Source organism: Myxocyprinus asiaticus, chromosome 33, assembly GCF_019703515.2.
Source record: "Myxocyprinus asiaticus isolate MX2 ecotype Aquarium Trade chromosome 33, UBuf_Myxa_2, whole genome shotgun sequence".
Lineage (NCBI taxonomy): Eukaryota > Metazoa > Chordata > Actinopteri > Cypriniformes > Catostomidae > Myxocyprinus > Myxocyprinus asiaticus.
Window position 1 is genome coordinate 18,436,341 of NC_059376.1, and position 22,820 is coordinate 18,459,160.

At 38.5% G+C, this 22,820-nt stretch overlaps 1 protein-coding gene across 1 annotated transcript in view; it reads right to left on the minus strand.

The window, feature by feature from the left end:
- Positions 1–22,820, minus strand: part of LOC127424132 (adhesion G-protein coupled receptor D1-like) — a 72,850-nt gene that overhangs the window by 30,624 nt on the left and 19,406 nt on the right. Inside the window, exons 8-13 of the mRNA XM_051669055.1 lie at positions 20,493–20,648; positions 19,807–19,866; positions 19,549–19,675; positions 18,604–18,711; positions 16,199–16,274; positions 11,333–11,474 (exon numbers count right to left, since the gene is read on the minus strand). Coding sequence (XP_051525015.1) covers positions 11,333–11,474; positions 16,199–16,274; positions 18,604–18,711; positions 19,549–19,675; positions 19,807–19,866; positions 20,493–20,648 — 669 coding nt within the window. The remainder of the gene's footprint in view (positions 1–11,332; positions 11,475–16,198; positions 16,275–18,603; positions 18,712–19,548; positions 19,676–19,806; positions 19,867–20,492; positions 20,649–22,820) is intronic.

A 22,820-nucleotide genomic window follows, 5' to 3' on the forward strand; every position in this document is an offset into this window, starting at 1 on the left:
TCTAACCATGGTAGTAACGATCCATGCTTGGTTTTATCTGAGGTTACCATGGTCTTGTTACAAATACCACTGTGAAAACTATAAAAAAAAAAACTACTGAAAATTTTATATTAAAGGGTGAATGCACAATAGAATCAAGGGCTTTAAAGCCTGGAAAGCTAGTCAGGAAGCTATTTTTCTTTCTGTATAAAATCTGTTTTCTTCTAATGCTCTCTGATTGTAGAAAAATATAACTGGTTTTGTTTACCTTCAAATTTCCAAGAGATAATTGAACTTGAATCAACAACAGCCTGATGAAAGGAGTCCCAATTCAGTCGCACTGTCAGAATAATTTAGCCCTATAAATAAGGTTAACATTTTAGTTTTTAAAGATGTTACAGTTAACATTCCTGTTGTTGATATCAGTCAATTTAAATCTTTAAAATATGCAACATTATTGGTATTTGCACTTCATTTTGTATTATCAGAACCAGAATCAGCTTTATTGCCAAGTATGCTTACACATACAAGGAATTTGTCTTGGTGACAGGAGCTTCCAGTGTACAACCATACAAAAACAATACAAAAACAGCAGCAAGACATAGACAATAATAAAAAACTAAAAATTGTTATACACATACATACATACACAAACAGACACACCCATACATACATACACATACGTAGTGCAAAAATAGGGGGGGGGGGGACGGGGTTTGTTTTTTTCCCAGAGGAATGAAATGTCAGAAGAGGTTGGATAAATATAAAAAAGACTAAACTGTGTATTGCACATAGTTATTGCTCAATGGGGCAATTTAACTGTTCATGAGATGGATAGCCTAAGGGAAAAAAAAACTGTTCCTGTGCCTGATGGTTCTGGTGCTCAGAGCTCTGAAGCGTCGGCCAGAAGGCAACAGTTCAAAAATGTAATGGGCAGGGTGAGTGGGGTCCAGAGTGATTTTTCCAGCCTTTTTCCTCACTCTGGAAGTGTATAGTTCTTGAAGGGGGGGGGGGGCCCGAGGGCAACCAATAATCCTCTCAGCGGTCCGAATTCTCCTTTGTAGTCTTCTGATGTCTGATTTCATAGCTGAACCAAACCAGACAGTTATTGAAGTGCAGAGGACAGACTCAATGACCACTGAGTAGAACTGTATCGGCAGCACCTGTGGCAGGCTGGACTTCCTCAGCTGGTGAAGGAAGTACAACCTCTGCTGGGCCTTTTTCACAATGGAGTCAATGTGGGTCTCCCACTTCAGGTCCTGAGAGATGGTAGTGCCCAGGAACCTGAATGACTCCACTGCTGCCACAGTGCTGTTTAGAATGGTGAGGGGGTCAGTGTTGGGGTGTTTCTCCTAAAGTCCACAATCATCTCCACCGTTTTGAGCGTGTTCAGCTCAAGGTTGTTTTGACTGCAACAGACAGCCAGCTGTTCAACCTCCCTTCTGTAAGCAGACCCTTCATCATCTCGGATGAGGCCGATGACAGTGGTGTCGTCTGCAAACTTCAGGAGCTTGACAGAGGGGTCCTTGGTGATGCAGTCATTGGTGTAGAGGGAGAAGAGTAGTAGGGAGAGCACCCATCCCTGGGGGGCACCAGTGCTGATTGTACAGGTGCTGGAAGTGAGTTTCCCCTGTCTCACAAACTGCTGCCTGTCCATCAGAAAACTGGTAATCCACTGACAGATAGACATGGGAACAGAGAGTTGGTGTAATTTATTCTGGAGTATAGCTGGGATGATGGTGTTGAAAGCCGAACTGAAGTCCACAAAAAGGATCCTTGCATATGTCCCTGGTCTGTCCAGATGTTGCAGGATATGATGCAATCCCATGTTGACTGCATCATCCACAGACCTGTTTGCTCGATAAGCAAATTGAAGGGGATCTAGAAAGGGTCCAGTGATGTTCTTCAGGTGGGCCAACACCAGTCTCTCAAATGATTTCATGACCACAGATGTCAGGGCAACAGGTCTGTAGTCATTAAGTCCTGTGATTTTTGGTTTCTTTGGGACAGGAATAATGATTGAGCGTTTGAAGCAGCATGGGACATCATACTGCTCCAGTGATCTATTGAAGATCTGTGTGAAGATGGGGGCCAGCTGGTTAGCACAGGATTGAAGACATGCTGATGAGATGCCATCTGGGCCTGAAGCTTTCCTCGTCTTTTGTTTCCGAAAGACGTGGCTCACATCATCTTCACAGATCTTAAGTGCACGTTGAGTAGCAGGAGGGGGAAGGAGGGGGGTTGCAGGAGGTGTTGGTGTTTGTGTGAAGTGAAGGTCAGAGTGGGTGTGGGATGTGAGATTGGGCCTTTCAAATCTGCAGTAGAACACATTCAGGTCATCAGCCAGTTGTTGGTCCACCACAGGGTTGGGGGTAGGAGTCCTGTAATTTGTGAGTTGTTTCATGCCACTCCACACTGATGCAGGGTTGTTAGCTGAAAACTTGTTTTTCAGCTTTCTCAGAGTATCTTCTTTTAGCCACTCTTATCACTTTTATTACTATTTTCTGTATTTAAAATTTTCATTTTATAGTCCACAGACCCCCACCCCTCACTGGTGCTACCAAATGAGGTGCTGGTGTCACCAACTATAGGACTTGGTGGCACTGGTGCCACCGCAATCAAATGCTAGATTGGAGCCCCGAGAATGCTCGCCTGTCACCATTTACTTGCACTGTGTGAAAAAAATATGCAATGAAAGTGAATGAGGACTGAGGCTACCACTCTGCCTGAAATCTTTTGTTTTCCACACAAGAAAGTCACATTGGCTTGGAACAAAGAGGGTGAGTAAATAATGACAGAATTTTTTGGTGAACTATCCATTTAAGTTCACAGTTTCACTTGCTCTTATTTCTCTCTACGCCAGAATCGTAAAAAGCGTTTTAACAGCTTCATCTGTAAGTCTCTCACTCTCTCTCTTTCTCAAGTCCAATGAACATGGATCGGGTTGGCTTAGTATTTGTGCCTCCATCCTGCCCTATAACGCTCTGCACTTGCCAAGGAATCATGAAAGCACTCCAACACTTTATTAACAACCAAAGGCATGCAAAAGAGCAAGTATTATTGGAAGAGCTTCCTTTCTAACTTGTCCAAACACAGAAAGAGATAGAAATTAGACACACAAAAACACAATTTACAGGTTGGTGATTAAGTAGAAGCTTTTTAATTAGAATTGAACTATGAAGCTGGTATGGAATGACTGAGTGTGCTCTCACAGGAAAAAAAAAATGACCTCCCAGGGGTTAAATGTTGGTTAAATGTAATGCAACCTTTGATTTTTGTGGGGTGCCTGGGGTATTTGGCAGTTGCAATGACATCATTCTCACCAGCCTATCACATGACAGCAGGTTGTGTAATCACACATTAGTTCTACTCTGAGAGCCTGTATGGCATGTGCTCGTAATTAAGTGAAAAACCCAATTCCTTATCTATGGTCATGGAACGGTTTACATGGTCAGCTCTGCCAACTGGCACGGGAAGTCTCTCCTGATTGAATGTTATGTGTAATTCTAAACATATGTCGGCTGATCTGTATTGTCATTTAGAAGAATGTGGAGAATGACAATAATGTGAGCATGGATCCAAATTCTGGACCGAGATTGCGGGTTAATAAGCTGGATATAGCTCTGCGGACTAAATTTAATTTTGTGAAAATGCTTTTAAATAACAAAAAGTCACTTGAAATAATAAATTGTTTCTAATTTATCATGTCTTGCAATTATGTTTTTCTGTGTTGCAATATATGAAATGTTTTCTGTCAGAACCATCTACAACACAACCTCACAGTTATGCTCTATTTGGGTCTTATTTAAAGTTCCCCCAAAAGCTTCACTTAGGTGCCAAACTTTCCCACACTTCACACACAGGTGAAATGGATGGATGGAAGTAATCTCTCTGCCGTTGACGTATGGGGTTTAGTTATCACACTACACAATTTAATATTGGTTGTTTAGTCCAGGTTCATCGGTCATCAGACATCTCTTTAGTGAGTGTGAGTATTGTGTCTATGATGTTGGGACCCCTGATGCCTGGCCTTTATGACTAACTGAAGGAAAACTGAGCGCTAGCAATACAATAGAGCCTATATTAAACTTACACACAAAAACAAGCCTACAACATACACACCCAAGAGTTAAAGGAATAGTTCACCCTACAATGAAAATTCTGTCTTTGTTTACTGCCCCTAATATCACTTCAAATCCTCCAAAAAACTTTCTTTTTTTTTGTGAAACACAAATGGGGAATTTTGCTGGCCATGTGAGACTTGAGAAAAGTGACTCTGGTCAATATGGTGGCTATGACAATAACATCAAACCTCATTGGTTCTCATTGCATCTCGAGACTAAACATTATGACATGACATTATGAAAATATGACATTTTCGAGCTTGACAAACCGGTCACTATTGACTCATGTGAAGACTTTTTTTTTTTAATTCACCTTTTGATGTCTACAGAAGAAACAAAGTCATACAGGTTTGGATTTACTCACATTAGGGTGAGTGACATTTTTTTTGGGGGGGGGGGGTGAACTATGCTATTCCTTTATGCACTTATTTGTCACATAATATTTATCATTCTCTTACAACACACACACAAGCACATGCTCATACAAATGTTCTGCTAAACATCTCCTCTCATACTCTCTCACATGGTCTCTGACAGAAACCCAAACACACACCATCTGAAACACGCTGTCATTGGTTTCCTGGGGTATGCTGGTTAATGGCACTGCACTGGGGTATATTTAAAGAACAGCCCAATCTAAATAAAGCCTGGCTGGTCTAGATTTAAAAACAGCGAGGAATGAAGTTCCAACCTTAACAGAGAAGATAAATGGAGAAAAGTAAATGTAGGTTTTCCGTCTCTCCCCTTCTATTCATAGACTCAGAGGCTGGCTCTACTGTGTAATTACGTCCATGGACAGGCTGGGCTGTTTCAAGAGACTGTTTCTGTACATGAAAAATACAGACTAATGAACTTCCAATCTCAATAAAAACATCAATTTCCAACTGTACAGAGGTGTGCCTATAAAAAAAAAAAATGTTAGTGTGAGGCCAGGATAACTGCTACCTAAATTTGTTTGACGTAATATACATAGAGCTTTTCATCTATAAATTTGCTTTATTTTGACATAATATTTTTTTTTAAATCTTACTTTTATCCTTTTCTCCACTTTCACTGATACAATGGAGAAAGGACAGGAAATGATAGTTTTGTAAATAATAATAAATAGTAAATATCAATAATAGTAAGTAAGAGGTGGGGGTGGTGATGCAAGGGATCGCATGGGGCCAAATTCAAACTTGCATCACTCACATGAGAACAGTGTAATGTATTAGCACATGTGCAATACACTTTGACAACATAATTTTTTTTCTCACAATATCACAAAAAACAGATGTCTGAGTCCTAAATTTAGCTACAGTATATCTGTATTTATAATCTATTTATACTTGGTTTAAATGGAATGAATGAACCCTATTGAATAATAAAATACCTTGTATGTGCTTTTATTATTATTTTACAGTGTATGTGTATGTGTGTGTGTGTATACCAGTGACTAAAAATGAAATGCTTTTCATTTCGGTTCTTTCGGAGTAAAACATTTTTTTTTCGTTCTTGTTCGGAAGTTCCGCAGGCTCCTTTACAAATGATAGTCAGTTAGAACAAAATAAAAGAATGGTTAATAATGTTCTTTTTAAAATTACAATACAAAGGGTAGGTGAAGTACCAGTTGCAGCTGCAGTGTTGCAGGATCTCGTAAAAGAAACAAGCAATGCTGTCGGGAAAAACAAGCCCAAAATAAGCCACTTGCCTCATCAATATAAGTGTAATTTATCAGTATAGAGTTAATTCAAGTATAATCTTTATTACAGATCTGCTTCTCAGTCAAAACCCAGCAGCATCAAATCTGTATGAATGCATCATATCTAACAATAATTTAGTGAAGATTTGAAAGCAACTAGTAAATGTACTTTTTACCTCTAATAATGTTTTCCTTGTATCTGGATTAGCCATGCATGTATATGTAGTAATAATATATCATGTTAAAAAGGTCATCACTCACAGAATGCTACATCCACATCTTTCAATTAGGCAAAGAAATGTGTGATGCAGAGTGACGAAGTGGTGTAATTCCAAAATTTTACTGTGATAAACCCTTTGGCTTTTGGTTTCATGAAAAAATTAACAAAATTAACCGGTTATAACAGGTTACCAGCACTCAAAAATACCGTTTTCACTCCGGAACAACTGAAAAATTACTTAGTTCCCGTTTTCGGTTACGTTCTGCAAAAAATTTCAATCGTTTTCGGTTTTCATTTTTTGAAACGTTTATAGTCCCTGGTGTTTACATTTTGAAAGATTTGAAAGACAACTACACGTCTGTGTGCCTGCATAACCGTCTGTATATGCATACGTGTTTGGGATAGTCCGCCTGTAAAAACACACATGTATGCACTCTAACACATCACTCTGGTGAGACTCAGCTGATGTTGGTGAGACTGAGGGTGTAAATCATCTGTATGATAGCTGTGCGTGGTGTGAAGAGAAACCCAGAGAGGTGCTCCGGGGGTCAGCCAGTTGTCCACCGGAACTCTGGAAAAAACTGGGAAATGGTTCAGGCCTTGATGAAACGCTGAAACCTGGAACCCATCAGTGCCAAATAATGCAGTGGAACTTTACAACAGCCTGCTCAGGTAATCATTTGGGGATGTTTAAAAAGTTTAACGGTATTTCTATCATAACGGTAAGGAAATAAACTATGTAAGGAAGTAGAGAACTTACAAGAGATAACAGTTGAGATGTATTGCTTGCTGCAAGTCATAACACGAGATTGGTCTGAAGATTTAACGGTAAGAGTAACAAGGCAAGGCAGAATTTAACAACTGTTTAAAAGCTAATTTCAAGGAATTTTCAGGCTTTCAGAATGCAAGAATGGCAGAGGGAGAGGGAGAGGAAGAGAGAGAGAGTGATACAGAGAGAAGGAGAGAGGGGAGAAGGAGGAGGCCACACAATCCGCAGCCGTTGGCTACAACAGGATGATTTGAGCCAGACCATCTGCTATAGATTATAAAGATTCATCTGAGAAAGCGTGAGGGAGGAAGAAATATAGACAGAAAGAGAGCAAGTCAGACCAACTCAAAGAAAAACTCAGAGAGAGACTGGGGAAGAGAGAGAGAGTGAAAAAGAGAAAGAGAGAGAATGAGTGAGCAAATGAATTAATGAGCGAACAAGTAAGTGAAAGTGAATGAGTGCAAAGGTGAATGAGTGAGTGAGTGAGTGAGCGATTAAGAGAGTGAATGAATGAATGAATGATGAGTGAGTGGTTGTGAGACTGAGTGTGTGAACAAGTGAACGAGCAAGTGAATAAGTGAGTGAGTAAATGAGTGAGTGAATGTGTAAATGAGCAAGTGAGGGAGTGAATGAGCGAATAGTGGGGCGAGGGAGTGAGCAAGTGAGAGAGCAAGTAAGCGCATGAGTGAATAAGTTCTCAGAGAAACTGGGTGTGTGTAAGTTATAAAAAGCATCTGGCAGTCAGGAGCACTTATTATTATACTTTTAAAAAGGGTAAAACCTGACTGTACGAAGTAGACCAAAAAGTCCCAAGTCATACGTCAAAAAGTGTGTCAGATTTGGGGAGATATTTTATGTGCTGTAATAGCCATTATAGTTCTGTGAATCTGTGATTATATTTAAACCAAATCTGGAAATTCTTCTTGGAGCTAAACTGTTTGTGGTTAAGTAATGCACCCTCAGAAATCTTTAAAGACAGTTTACAGAGCCCAAAACCACATGCACATGAACACTCAAACATGGAAAAATGAATAATTGTATTACTCATGAGAAAATCCAGGATGCTTTGTATACACAATGGATTTGGTGGTGTCAGGTCCTTTGGAATTAAAATTAACAGCTTTGAAACCATTTTTCATTATGTCTAGTTAGTGTACTGGTTAGAGTAATTGTACAAACAGACATCCACTCAGTGTGTGCAGCTTATCTCTGTTTTGTGTCTGCAGCACTTAAGCTTTATTAGGTTAGTAAAGTCAAGCTTGTCAGAAATCTTTTTTAAATCCGCTTGATTTCGACACTGAGCGCCGCCAGCATTCCACATGAAATAATTCTTTCCATTTGTTCACCTCATACCATGTGATCCCGCAGTGAGAGACAGTGGAGAATTTGAGAGAAGATGAGGGGACAGGTGAGGAGATGCAAAGAGGGGAGCTGAACAAGGATAGAACATGGGAAGAGACGAGAAGAAGCAGGAAGCATAGAGGCGATTTTCTGCTTGTATGTTCAAACTGTCTTCCGCCCCATTCATCTCCTTGTCTGTGTGTATATTAAGGATTATTCAGGATGGTTGACTACTTGCTCAACAACTTGGGGGTTAGGACAATGAATGAAGTAGACTAGTTTATTTATTTATTTTTCTTATTATTTTCTTTTTAGCTTAGTATTTTTTTTTAGAAGGGAATGTATATAGAGATGCAAATTGGCAAGTTTAACCATGCTGACAGTCTTAATTAGCCCTCTAAATTGGGTTTGTAAATTTATCCCAAATCCTTGCAGCTAAACAAATATTCAGATACAAATGTACAGAAACTCATTCATTAACTGACTAGATGGTTGTTGGACGAATAGTTGAGCATCCTTACCAGTGGCGACTGAAGTGGGGATGCAAAGACTATTATTTTTGGTGTCCAAAAATATGTTGCTCCCAAAGCTGCTCAAACCACTACTCAAACAGTGAAATGTCATGACAAAAATAATCAACTAAGCTCAACTTACCACAAAATATCTCTGAGCTGCCTGGACAATCATCAAACGACAGTGGTGCTTTTCAATTTCATACGCTGTTAATTACATACATCGCTGTTTCAATTATTGGCTGTTTGCTGCAAAGTCCCGTCCATTTGGGATTGGGAACTCATTGACTTCCAAAGAAGCAAAACTCGTCATTGCTGAATTTCTTTTGAAATTTTAGGGGAAGCCAGGCTTCGAGTGCAGTCTTAAAGCAATTGCTACTGATCCTGACCCATCCCTAAACTACAAGCTACAGTTATCAAAGCACCTATTTTGTAATAAATCCACCTCCTTGAATAAAAAAAATCTCAAGACAATTAATGTCAGAATTCAAATTGCATGCAGTTCCCATTATCATGTATTATCAATACTGTACACATATCTCAATCTTCTTGTGAGGACTTTTGTAGCATTTTGCAATGAGAAGGTTATTTAAATACAGTTATTTAGCCTTTTTACTTACTGAATACCTGTCTGTTATTCGACAAGTGGTTCAGACAACCCATTGACTATTCAGTTTATGAAATATGTAGTTTTGCACATCTCTAGTGTAGTTAAGAGGTAATAAATCAACACAAATCAAGCCCAATGCTCTTATCACAGGGTAAAGTCACTCATGATCAATTTACCTTCTCCAAAAAGCACAGACAACAGTGTTGTCACATGCATGCACAAACCTTTTAACAGGGCCATTCTGCCTAATAAGCCACTGGCTGAAACACAACACAGAGGGTATTATCTTAAAATGGCCTTATCACAGCACTTCATCACACATACAGTGACAGATTATTGACCTAGAGATTCAGAAAGGTAACATACTTTACTCATGAAACTCTGCCCAGACAGTAATGCCTCTGTTCTGGTCAGTCCTATAGACAGGAGTCAGTGTCCCAAGATAAATTGGTCCCTCATTGAAACTACCTGGGGAAATAAAACTTTTCCTGATTTGTAGCTCAAAATACTTTAGAGCTGTGAGATATAGGTCAATGAGTCATACAGTCAGGGATTGGCAAACAAATAATAGGAGGTATTTTATCTTTTTTTTTTTACCTCATTTTACCCCAACCATAACCTTAATAACTGACGAAATAATCTTCTATCGGTGTCTTTTAACAGGTTATTATCATTTGGCATAATGTCCTTTGTACAAAGACATCCACATAATTTTCCACATGCACATACGCAGTAATGTCTGTTCAAACAAACATGACTCTAACGTAAAAAAACAATGAGTTCGCAAGTAGGAAAAAAATCTCACATCAATTTATTTATACAGAGGCCCCAACAGATCAAAAGATGTGCAAAAACGTTTTCGGAATCACCCCTTCATCTATGCTTTTTTTTTTTTAACCTTCTGATTATTCTATTTTTGAGTCTACGCACCAGGACAACTGGATTATTGTTTGAAGCTTGCATGGTTTTTTGATGCAGCATTGTTTGCTATGCTGCAAACAAAAATGACTGAAAATAAACATCTCTCACAAAATCAAGAGTAAGCCAGCAAAACAAAAGCCTGTCTATATACAGTTACATGCATATCAGCATGGTTTTGATTTGAATGCTGTAAAAGCTCTTTAAAAAGATCAATGAGAAAAAAAAAAATACTGGGAAAATATAACGTCTGTGCAATTAAATAACAAGTGATTAAAAAAAAAAAAAAAATGTTGAGAGAGAGTTATAGTGGCAAGGGAGTGCATATTTTCAGGCTCAGATGACTTCAGTTTCTTTTTTTGATTCAGAAAAAACTCTTTGTTTAAGAGGGTTGTGACAGACTGCAATGTTTAGGAGGCCTTATATAATGCTAAAGGGCACAGTGAGCTGTCAAAAGTGGGTAAGCTGATGGATAGCTGTGGAACGTAGTGTTGCATTTACAGTAAGTGTGAAATCCAATGCTATACTGAGCGCCTCTTCTGTCTTTTTTCCACAGTGAATACCCTCCAAAAGCATACTGTATTACTTAACTCGTCTACATGCCTTTTGTGACCATTTTTCATGTGTTTCCCATGGAAATTTGGCAGATGGACCCATCCTCAACTGAGCCGTAGCATCTGCACGCACACGCGCCAAATAAGCTCCTAAACCAAATCATCTTTCCCTTTTCAAAAGCTCTCAAGGCTTATGGTTCCAGTGTTTGAACCACTTTATTTTTGGCAAAATGCACTCTGTGTTTCAGAAATGAAAAAATTAAATGAGTGTGAGGGATGATGTAAACCGAAATGGATTTCCATGGTAAGTGCTGGCATGTCTGCTCTCCGATAGCTCCCATAGCTCGCCGAAAGAACAAAATCATGAAGAGGCTGCAAAAGTAAGATGGTTTTGAAAGTTTTCCTCCAACATATTGAGAACACGCCTTCGTAAGTGTTAATAATATCAGTACAATTTTAAGGAACACAAAGGGGTGATTTTAGTGAGATAAAGGTCTCCAAAGAACCACAACAATCTGTCAATCAGACCAAAATGATAAGAACAGACACATTCACAAAAGTACCCACACTCCAATCTAAATATACAATATAACGCAAGAGGAAAGAAAAGTGATGTTCTCCTACCAGCTGGTGAGTGAGGACGATCCTGATGAGAGGTTCTGTGGACAGGTTGATTGATAGGGTAGGTGAGGGCTCCACCTTTAGGGAAATAAGATGACTGGCCATTTGGATCTTGTGATCTTTAAAATCAACTGCCTCATTAATCCTGTACGGACAAAAAGCCAGTCACAGTCAATCAGTCACACTTGTACAATTTTCCAGATTCTGTAAAACAAACAAAGAAAACTGTGCTCATGACAGCTTATCTGGATGGAACAAAAATCTAATCTGTAATAACAATTAACGTAAGTAATAATTAACAGGCAATACAGACAGAAAAATAGAAAGACAAATTAACAAATACATGAATAGACAGATGGATTGATGGGTGCACTGATACAGGGTTCCTACTCTTTTCAAGGCACAATTTTACAGGACATTTCCAGGAGATTTTATGTGCTACACGGTTGCAATGTTTAAGCAAAAACACATGAGAGGCAGGGGCGGAATGGCTATAGGGAGAACCAGGACTTTTCCCGGTGGTCTGGCCACGAAACAGGGCTGAACCGGGCGGCAACAAGCTGAAACGGGCCACCGCGTTATGCCGAACGGGCCGCGACTGGTTGAAGAGGGCCGCAAAACGGCGCCGCGATATGCAGAAAAGGACATCTACAACGCACATACACACACACCCAGAGCTAGTGCTGCGTGGTTTACTGGTACTAACGAAGTATTGCGATAATTTCGTTAACATATTACAGTATTCTGTCATTAGCAAAATTATATGAGATGTGACAGTTTTTAGATTAAATCAATGAAAATTTGAAGAAGAACAAACAAACAAACCTCTGGATATGGCCAAGTGTGATCATTACACAGCAGAAGGATGTAATTTAATTAAATAATCGCATGCGCTGCACGCTACAGAATGAACAATGGGTGGTGCAGCTCTGCTCTGGCATGCGCACACACTCACACAAACGTAACACACACTACTGGTGCTTAATTTTCATGCAGTGTGTTTAGAGTATAAACGGAACACTTAAATGAACTCTTCCGGTGCAGCTCAGAGATTTCAGCTCAAGAGTCGCGACGGGAGTATCCCAGCATTAATGGGAAGCTTGAAATAACTAACCCGTCAAAAACAGGAAGAACTCAAAAGGTCTGTCAAAATAAAGTCCCGGTAAAATGAAAACTATTTAACTGGATGCGTGAAATTAACGACAAAAAAATTTAACTAATGTATACAAATGTAATATTCAAAAAAATAGCAATAATACTCACAATAACAATTATATAATATTAAATGGTTGTATTATTATTATTATCCGTAAGCAATATCACAAACGTGTATTATCAGCATGTTGTGATTCAGTCATAGCAGCCACAGTTAATCAGAATTTTTTTCATTAATGTTTTCATTAACACTGTAAAGCTCTGTTGTGCAGCCTTTTATTTTACAAAAAAAAAAAAAAGATTTATATTTTATTTGATTAAAGCTGTATGTCTCAATTTGATTAATCACCATTTGATCATAACATTTAATTATAACATTTAATATTTAAATTAACATAAAAATTTAAATGGAAAATGCATAATTTCTATCTGTGAGACTTTACGCAGTTCTTTTAATCAAGTCATTTTCTGTGTAATTTCATATAAAAATCAGAGGCTTTTTATTTGTTGGTTATAGTATTGATTTAGTATAGACACTGAGGTACCAGGGTACCGAAGCCAAAATTTTGGTATAGGAGCAACTCTACCCAGAGCACGCATGATGCTCATGATGAGGTGTTTTCAGCATACGAGGGGCCTACAAAATTTTTTTTTCCAGGACATTTAGGTATTTTTCACATTTTCTATGACTTTTCCATGACTGGAAAGCTGCATTGAAAAATTCTAGGTTTTCTAGGATTTTCAGGACGCGTGGGAACTAGGGGTGTAATGGTTCTCGGTAAAAAAAAACTAACTGTATGGTTCGCCAACCACAGTTCCGTAAGCACTTGCTCTGCAGTTCATCTCTAGTTTAATAACGCATTTGGATCATACAGTGTGGCGAAGAAAATAAAGCCGCAAATAGACATGCGCATTTGTAACGTCTGCTAATTAGGTCTGAAACAATTAGTCAAAGTTATCGACAACGTCGAATAGTCGTTTAATCTCATTTAACGTAACATGAGATTACATTAAACTTTAATGATGACGCACTAGAGCAGCACTGCAGATTGCGCCTGACTGAGGAGAAGAAGAATTACACAGCTCACAGTCCAGATGCACTCTAAACTTTCCAAACAACTTAAGGTGATGTAGATCGCAAAGTATGAGGGAATTATACAAAATAAGTAGATACAGAAGCACTCTCGCTGTGGAATAAGCAGGGCCAGAGCTCTTTAAAGGAAACACCTCGGCATTACATCTTAAATGCAGTTATATTTAATGCATTATAGCTTTATTAAAGTTCAAATAATATGGAAGCAGATCATGTAAATAACTACAAACTCCGAAATTGGCATTTCTCTGTGCGGTCAGCGCCTCTTCTATTAGTTGCGCGACTGTCCCGATCTAAGGGGGAGAGATTGATACTTCACCCGGCTGATGCACACTCTGTCGCGGGGACGCTCGTCCCTCGAGCGTGCATGCTTAATGAAGCTAGATTATAATGTGATGGCTCACGATTTATTGAATCATAATAATTATAATAATAATAATAATAATAATAATAATAATAATAAGTGTCACTGTGCATTTCTTCTTTTTTCCTCTTTATTGTTAGTAAGCACGTTTAATACAACCTTTTAAGACAGGGCACAAGCTGAATAATCGGTTAAGAGCTAATGATTAATTGTTGCAATAATAGCGAATAAGCGTTCTAATAATCGTTAGATTAATCGATGATCAAAATAATCGTTAGTTGCAGCCCTACCACTAATACACCTGTATGGCTCTGTAGATGGACACACTCCGCCTGTGTTTCAAGTGGGTCAACTTTCAACAGATGCACGTGTTAGTCGGCAAAACGGCAAGCTGAGAAAACAAGCCACAAGATAGAAGCCCCTGCATCATTTAAGTCTCCTGTCTGGGAACTTTTTCTTTATGCAGTCAATTACAACAGCGATGGACAAAAAACTTTTACAGAACAGGCACTGTTTGCAGACATACGCGAGTGCCATATACTGGTAATACATCAATGATTGATTAGTTATTTACGCTGACATCACCTGAGGATATATAGCGTGCAGTGCTCACAGAGCCGCAGGTAAGCCCAAAACTGCACACAGACACACTCCCTTCCATCTTTAAACAGGCACTTGGTGCTAGTTTGGCCAGACAAGAAACAAGACCTAAACTGCTTGGGTGTTTAGTGTTCATAGCCAACGTTATGTTGCCCTACTCCACTGATGAAGATGTGGGATTTCCACGTATGATTAAAATAATCAAGTCACGTTACGACATCCATTCTCGTATTCATTTTAATAGCAAGTTTATTTCTTCTATAGTGATGTGCAGATTCTGAATGTTGAATATACGTTGAGTTAAGTTTGAAATGCACTTTTTGTTGATGCATGTAGCATAATAATGCAGGTATTAAGTTAAATTGATGAGTTAGTAATTAGAGAAAGTTTTTTTTTTTTAGTTAAGGACCCTAACGAAAATTAACCATGGTTTTACTATAGTAATACTGTAATAACCATGACTGTAATAACAAGGACCGTTGTCACCATGGTTTTCTTAGCAGAAATCATGGTTTGACAGAAATAACCATGGTTTTATGTAGTAATACTGTAGTAGCCATATAGTAACCATGGTTTTACTACAGTAATATTGTAGTTGCCATGACTGAAGTGGGGAATGCTGTCACCATTGTTTTCTTGGCAGAAATCATAGTTCTGATACAATTAACCATTGTTTTACAACAGTAATACTGTAGTTTCCGTATAGTAACCTTGATTTTACTATAATATTGTAACCATGACAGTAACCATGTTATTGGAATTGTTGTGGTTACTATGTGTATTTATGTGTAGTAATTAAATGCAGTTGTCAAAAAGGTCTTCAGCATGTCACGGAAGGCTACATTCACAGCGTTTGGCAAAGAAATTATGCAATGTTTCCTTCAGAATCAAAGCACATGCTTCATGTTCCGCTAAAAACAGAAAAGCCTAATTTTTTGGATGTCAAGAAATGGTGTAATTCCAAACGAATTACTGTTTAAAATTAATTTTGTCTTTGGCTTCAAGAAAAAACTATCAGAATGAAATAGTAACTTTATTAAATGGTTGCCAGAATTTAAAAATAAAGTTTTCACTCCAGAACAATTGAAAGGGACTTTGTTCCCATTTTCCCATTTGCCAAAAAATTAGTTTTCGTTTTTGTTCCTTGAACTGTTTTTAGTCCCAGCTGTTTAATATAAAGTCTGCAAACTATACAACTATACTAAGACTCTGAGAATCCAGGGTCATTAAGCCAACAGCCACATCCAGATTCAGCTATATTACTTTATAAATCCTGCATCCTCCATCTTATACCTGCCAGAGTAAACTAGCTGACAGAGTCAAGAAGATTTTGTGTCAACTACATTTCATCGTCTATCCTTGGAGTCACATAAATGTTTGGATGTTAACAAGAATATACCCTGGCTACACACTGCAGCTCCTGGCTCTGTTAAACAGTGCAGTTATGTAAAAGGAGGCCAGCTGAATCCCAGAGCTGAGCTAAAATAAATAAAGTGACTTGAGTACTGATCACCGCTGTGTTAACATGGGAAGAGACTGTTATCAGCCAACTTAATGGCTGGGAGTATCAGACACTGAGCTAAGTGGCCCAGATGAGAGTGAAAGACATGGTCGGAGGAACACCATGTAGAACAGGAAACACACACACATACTTCACCTTGTTTGTAGAGGGCTGATTTTTTTGTAGTAGTTGTGCATTTTGTGGTAGAAGAGGCCCACAATTGTGGTCTGAGCTACAAGGTTAAAGAGACAAGTATTAGAAAAGTATTAACATTTGATCACACTGATCACAATATTTGTGTGATTTGTGTGTACACGAGTGTGTTTTAAGAATGTGTTGGGAAGCTGTTGAAATGCACAGAGTGGACAGACTCATTATCACCGGCCCTGCATGCGGTCCTCTCACTGAGCCTCTAATGGGAAAGATGTGTGTTCACACACACACGCGAGAAGAGTGCGATGAGGGACCACCACGTGCGTGAGTGCAAAATATGTTACATTCTCTTTCTAAAATAAATATACAAGGTATATTGTATATTTATTTACAATATACATTTATTTTTGAGTTTATAAACAACTTTAGTGTTCACAAAAAACCACATCATAGTTAACGCAATTTGACGGCAGACTTTGTGTAAATACAGCCTGGTAAAATAATGCTGATAACTGTTATGGACTTTTTGATAGCAATGAGTTTTGACTTAATCGAAGTAGCTGTCATATACGATTGATTTGATAGTGAATAACAACTTCAATTCCAATCTGTTGAACACACAAAGTGATCGTACTGCTTCAAAAGACTTGGAATTAGAGAATGAGTCGTACTGATTATTTTATTGTGGTTTTATGGTGTTTTTTGCCCTTTTTTTGAGCCTAACAGATGAGAGTAACTCTTCAATTGCATTATAAGACAAATAAACCCAGCAAAAAGTATTTAAAAATTCACCTTTTGTATTCCAGGTAAGAAAGAAAGTTGTATGGGTTTGGAGCAACATGAGTAAATAATTTTCATTTTTGGGTGAACTTTTCCTTTAAAATCTGATTTAAAAAACACCACATTAATGCTTGTTTGCAGTTTAGGTAACAGTGAAACATGCTAAGTATTGTTACAGCTAATTAGTACTTTTACAGATGTTGCTAGAAAATGTTAACGGACCAAATAAGCAACCTCAGTCCCAACTGTGTCCCAACTTCCTCCTCTAAGTTGGGCTTCAGATGAGCTCTGGGCTAATAACCTTTCAAACCAAGGGGTAAAATCACTCTACAAATGCTTTTATGAAGACTAAAGGAATCTTGGCCTGACGCAGATATACACAGTTCCAATGCACTCCTTCTTTCCCTGTCTTTAATTGGCTTATAAAAGCTCTGCTTGTTTCTTTTAATGAAGTGCACAATGTGCCCGGCTGAAGAGAAGCAGATCAGTGACACCTTAACGCCTGTGCAAATGTTTATGTGCCATTTTTGATAATAGAGCTTTAATAGATTATTAAAACAGTTTATAATAAAAGGGAGTGGAGCTCAAGTTTAGTGCTGAGTCAGAGGAGCTGAGGGGTGCTCACCCCAAAATCATGTCAAACAAACAATACGTTTAATGCCCACATAATAACTGCCGCCACATGGGAAACACTCATTGCAACACTCTCTCTTCAACTGTTGCTTGTATTCAACACATGCTCTGTTTTTCATGTAAAACTGCACCAAACCCCCATATTATATCATGCTTTCTTCTCAAGGTGCTTGTGTGATTGGCAAGTTTAATCAGAGCAGCAGTAAGGCCTCAGAGTTGATTCTATTACCCTCTTACTCTCTTTTAGCCACAAAAAAAAAAAATAAATAAACAGTCAATTAATAAATGTCATCATCTTCCTTCAATGACTTTCTGTGAAAATGTGTCCTTTCAACCCAGCTCGAGGCCTCCTAAGGCACTGTGTCTGTGTGCATTTACTTGTAATAAAGAGTTAAATCGAGCTAAATATAAACAAGTTCACTGAAACCGAGTTAAGATTCAGACATTTTCAGACATATGTACAACGAACGTCGAAGTGATCATTCTGAGTTACTTTTGCATAAATTGTTTCATTTAAAAGTGCATTTTTTCACAGTGACTTGATGCATTCTTGCTTGCTCTCTCTTTTTCTATCACACACATGCAGCGGGCATGCAGACAGAGTGTGAGATTAGTGGACGGATAAAATTAAACCAATACACTAGGTTTAAATGGTTTTTAAATGACAAACACCCCCCCAGAATGTATGGTGTGTATCTATGACTATAGAGAGCACGTCAATATGAAAACAGGCATTTAAGGAGAGTTAGAAATCCTGGTCTGACTTTTTTGAAGTACAAAAAAAGGGGATGCCTGAGGAAAAGGACGTGCTGTCACTCTATAACAAGTGCCTTAATTAATATTAATGAGTCAAGTTAAGGTTTATATTGTGTGTCCTCCACTCTTCAGATCGTTCCTACGCCTCTCATTCTAAACCTTCCTCAGTTTTGATATGTGTATGTGTGTATGTGTGTGTGTGTGTGTGTGTGTGTGTGTGTGCGCACATGCATACTCACACTGCATTGTGAGGGCCTCTCCTGGTACTGAGATGTAACTCTTCCCTTGTGTGGGGAACCGGTAGCTGAACAGATTGTAGTTCTGAGGAATCTTCATCAGAGAGTAATCTAGAAAAGTCCAAAAAACATCAGGTCACCATTCATATTGAGTTAGGTTTATCTTTTGTAACTGCATAATTTCCTAGAGGGCGCTGTGAGAGTGGTGTTACAGGATACTCTCTTTTCATGACATCTCTTGTTTCTGGAGAAATCCTCCTCCTCTCTTTATCTGTGATCTTGCGTTTATTTATGCTTTACTCACTGACTGTAACAGTGAAGGTCAATAATATCTCAGGCTACTGAAAATGTTCTCATGTGACCTCTGGCCTTCAAACACAGAGTCTTATCAGAACACAAGGGAGGATCATAGAAAGAAGAGAAGAGGGACAGAGAAAGAGACAGAGTGAGGCTGAAAACTGTGGAATCTCAGAGGCCATGATTCAGACTTATTTCAAATCTCTCAAATCAGACCCACAAAGAAAGATGCTACGCTCCATGCCTTACTCATAAGAGAGTAATTTCCTGTTATGCATTTTCAGAAAGCACGACAGACTTGCACATTGGTTTCTATCAACGCATGACAACAGAAACACAGCGGCCTTCCTTTATTAAGCAGTATTGTTATTTGAAAAACCACCTCCCACTGGAAAAAACCTGGTTCAGACCTCAAACTCATTTACTGAGGACTAATTGTACAATGTGACGCACACCTGTTGTGCCACATACTGCATTCATGCATGCTGTGTATTAGATACACTTCCCCTGTGAGCATACTTGGACAACAGTACTCCACATACTTTAAGCCAGCCATGTATGCAAAGAAAGCTGTGTGAGCATACATTTCTAAGAATAGATATTCTGAAAATGGGGGAGTTTGAAGGAATGTTTAGGTGTGTGTGAACTGACCTGCCACAGAGCTCTTGCCTCCTATGGACAGAGGAGCCTCTGAGTCCGGGCTGGACTGAAGTTTAGAGGCCATATGCAACATCACATTATCCACAGTCTCTACTAGCCCACTGACCACTGGACTCCACTGATCATCCAACAACAAAAGAAAAGTGCACAGAGAATAACTGCTTATTGAGGGTGCACAAATCAGAGGAAGGTGATATCTCATCAGGGATCATCTCTCTATACATTCATCCATCCATCCATTTAACATACCTCATCATTATCTCTCCAGTCGGAAGAGGTGATGACCTCATCCACACTCCTCAGTAAGGACTGCAACATACAGAGCCGGATATGGGATAATTAAAAACAATAGGTGATGTGTGTATTTGTTTGTCAGGGTAGGAAATATGCCAAAAAGGTAAACAGGTAATAATGTGTCAATTTATATACATTTTTGAGGATCATTTGTATTGTGATAAAGCAAAACACTGTTGAATGGTAGAGAATGACTGTTCGAATCACTTTACGTTCAGCCACCACATGACTTGACTAGGAAGAGTTAAAAAAGGTGTGCTCTGTGGCATAAACTGACCCTCTGCTAAGCCCCAACCTCCCTAGTTACTGTTGCTAATGCTGTCAAGCTTTTCTACTAGCGTTTGTTCTGACGCCGGCACATATGGAGATTGTGTAATTATTTAATTATTAAATAATATCTGGATTACAGGTGAATATCTAGTAATTATATAAATACTGTATATATATTATATATTATGTTGTTAGAATGGTCTCATCCCAAATAATGTAGAATTGGCCAAAGAAATGTGTGATGGAGAGATTTTCTTAAGCATCAAAGAAAACACTTAGCATGTTCTTAACTTAAAAGAGAAAAGCCTACTTTCTGGTTTGAATTTTTTTTTAAATAAATTCTATAAAGAACATACATAGGTGTATGCTACCTGTGTAAGATTGTTGGCTGTTTCCTGATGTATAGTCTTGTTAGGTAGAGTAAAGGTCTGCAGGAAGTCCAATGCTTCTAACCGCATGGGGTCATGAAGTCTCTCAACTTCCTCTGATGGGTTTGTGGAAACAGGTTGGGGTGTCTCCGTGGTTCCCTGTAACATACATACACACACATTAAGCCAGAAATGTGGCATAAACTGAAGTCCATAAAACCACCAGCACTCACATACAATGGCTCAGATTCAATATATAAAGGCATACTTGTGACTTTCTGTAATTTAATAAAATAATTTCAACCACAAGCACCGACCTTTTTCCTTGTTTTTTTTCCTGGGATTTGTGAATCGATATTAGTCTGACACATGGGATATGTTGATCCATATCAACAGTGGGTGCTCACTCACTTTGGTATGGTGCACTCAGTAATTTGTTCCTCATTAAAAAAGTTTTACACCTAAAAAAATTAATTGAAATTTTGAAATGTACAGTATATATATCTCAGTATAGTCATATCAGTAACCTTACAAAAGCTGTTTTATTCTACATGGATAGGGTCCCCTCATGAGAGCTGTCATGTCAGGATCACATGACCAGCCAAATATTACTCTCTTAATCTCAGTGACCGCCCAGTTAATGGAGACTTTCACCTGTGAATTAAATGAATCATGGCTGACTGTGAATAGTACATTTCTAAAGAGGCATTAGTAACTGAAAATGGTTTTATTTAAAAATACAACGAAAACTGAATGTAAAGTTTCACTTCACTCCAGGGAGCGCTGGTTTTATATCTCATTGGGGACAATTTTACTCTAGAATAGTTATTTTTTAATAAAAACTGATAATATCAAGGATTCATACCTTTGAATGGAAGTAAGCTTCAGCAGTCTCTATAAAAGTTTTTTTTTTTTTTTTAATTCTCATCCAGTAATAATAAATGACTGTGATTGTCGCATCCTAGCCAGCGCTGACAAAAGTAACAAGTATCACGTGACAGCGCCATCTACGCGCTTTTGGTAGCAGTCAGAACCTCTGGACAATAATTAACACCTGATTAATGATACTGATAAACTTTACTAAAAACTGACCTTTCTGCCATCATTTACTCAACCTTGTTCAGAATCAGTATTAGTTTTTTCATCTGTGAAACACAAGATTGAGGGAAGAGAGGATCGTGTTTGTGGCTGTCCAAGCTCCAAAAGCACACATAAAAGCGCCATTAAAGTCATCCATAACACTCGGCACGAGTGTTCTAAATCACTAAATCACAGATCTAAATTCTTCTGAAGCCATATGATAGTGTTGTGTGAGGAACAGACTGAAATTTAAGTATTAATTCACCTCGTCACTCATCTGAAACTGGTGCGCACGCAAGAATGCCCTTGCTTACATGAGCGCACCTGACATCAACGCTTTGGGCTGTCAAGAGCTGCACGCGCAGGACACGCTGTGGTGCCAGGCGAAAGTTTAAACGAGGCAGGAGAAAAGGCAGAGGAAATTGCGCACATCGGTTCTTGTGTGTATTTTCATTACTTTTGTTGAATGTGTGAAAATGAACGAGATTTGAGGACAGGTAAGTCTTCCGCACCCTCTTGCAATACCTCCTGTAAATGGAGGTGTCACTGAGAGCCTTTAGGATCAGCGCTACTCAACACGGGCTGCATGCGGCCCTTGAGCAATCTATTGTGGCCCAAGTTATGATATCATTATCAGAAATATTTTATCAGCAGCCTATCAAATCTGTATGAATTGTGAGGTGTCCATTGCGCTATCATGAGGATTTGCGCTAGTTTTCTACATTGCTGAATCACATTAGAGAGGTAATTCAACTGCAAGAGGATGTAAAAAAATAAATAAAATAAAAATAATATCTGACCATGGCTGATGTTATGAGATCGGCGGTCACTTGAGTTACTCAACACGCCGCAAATCTGTCCAATCTCTTGAATAGCTCATCAGAGATATGTACTCGTCATGGCAACAGTATTTACAGGAAAAAATAACAGTTTTCCTGCAGTGATGACGCTGAGATGCCGTCACGCAAATGATTTTTAGTGATCTACTTCGGTGCAAAACGCTAAGGGGGGTGAATAAATCTTTGACTTGTCACTGAAGGATTTGTGCTAATTTTGGATTTATCGCTTTTATTTTTTAACAGAACTCTGGTGTATGTGATGTTGAACACTCATGGTGTTTGTTAGTAGACAACCAAAGTAACAACAGAACTGATCTATATCAGAAAATCTATGTTACACCCCTTGTGTTTAAAAGAATTTCTAAAAGGGATAGTTCACCCAAAAAGTTAAGTTCTGTCATCATTTACTCAC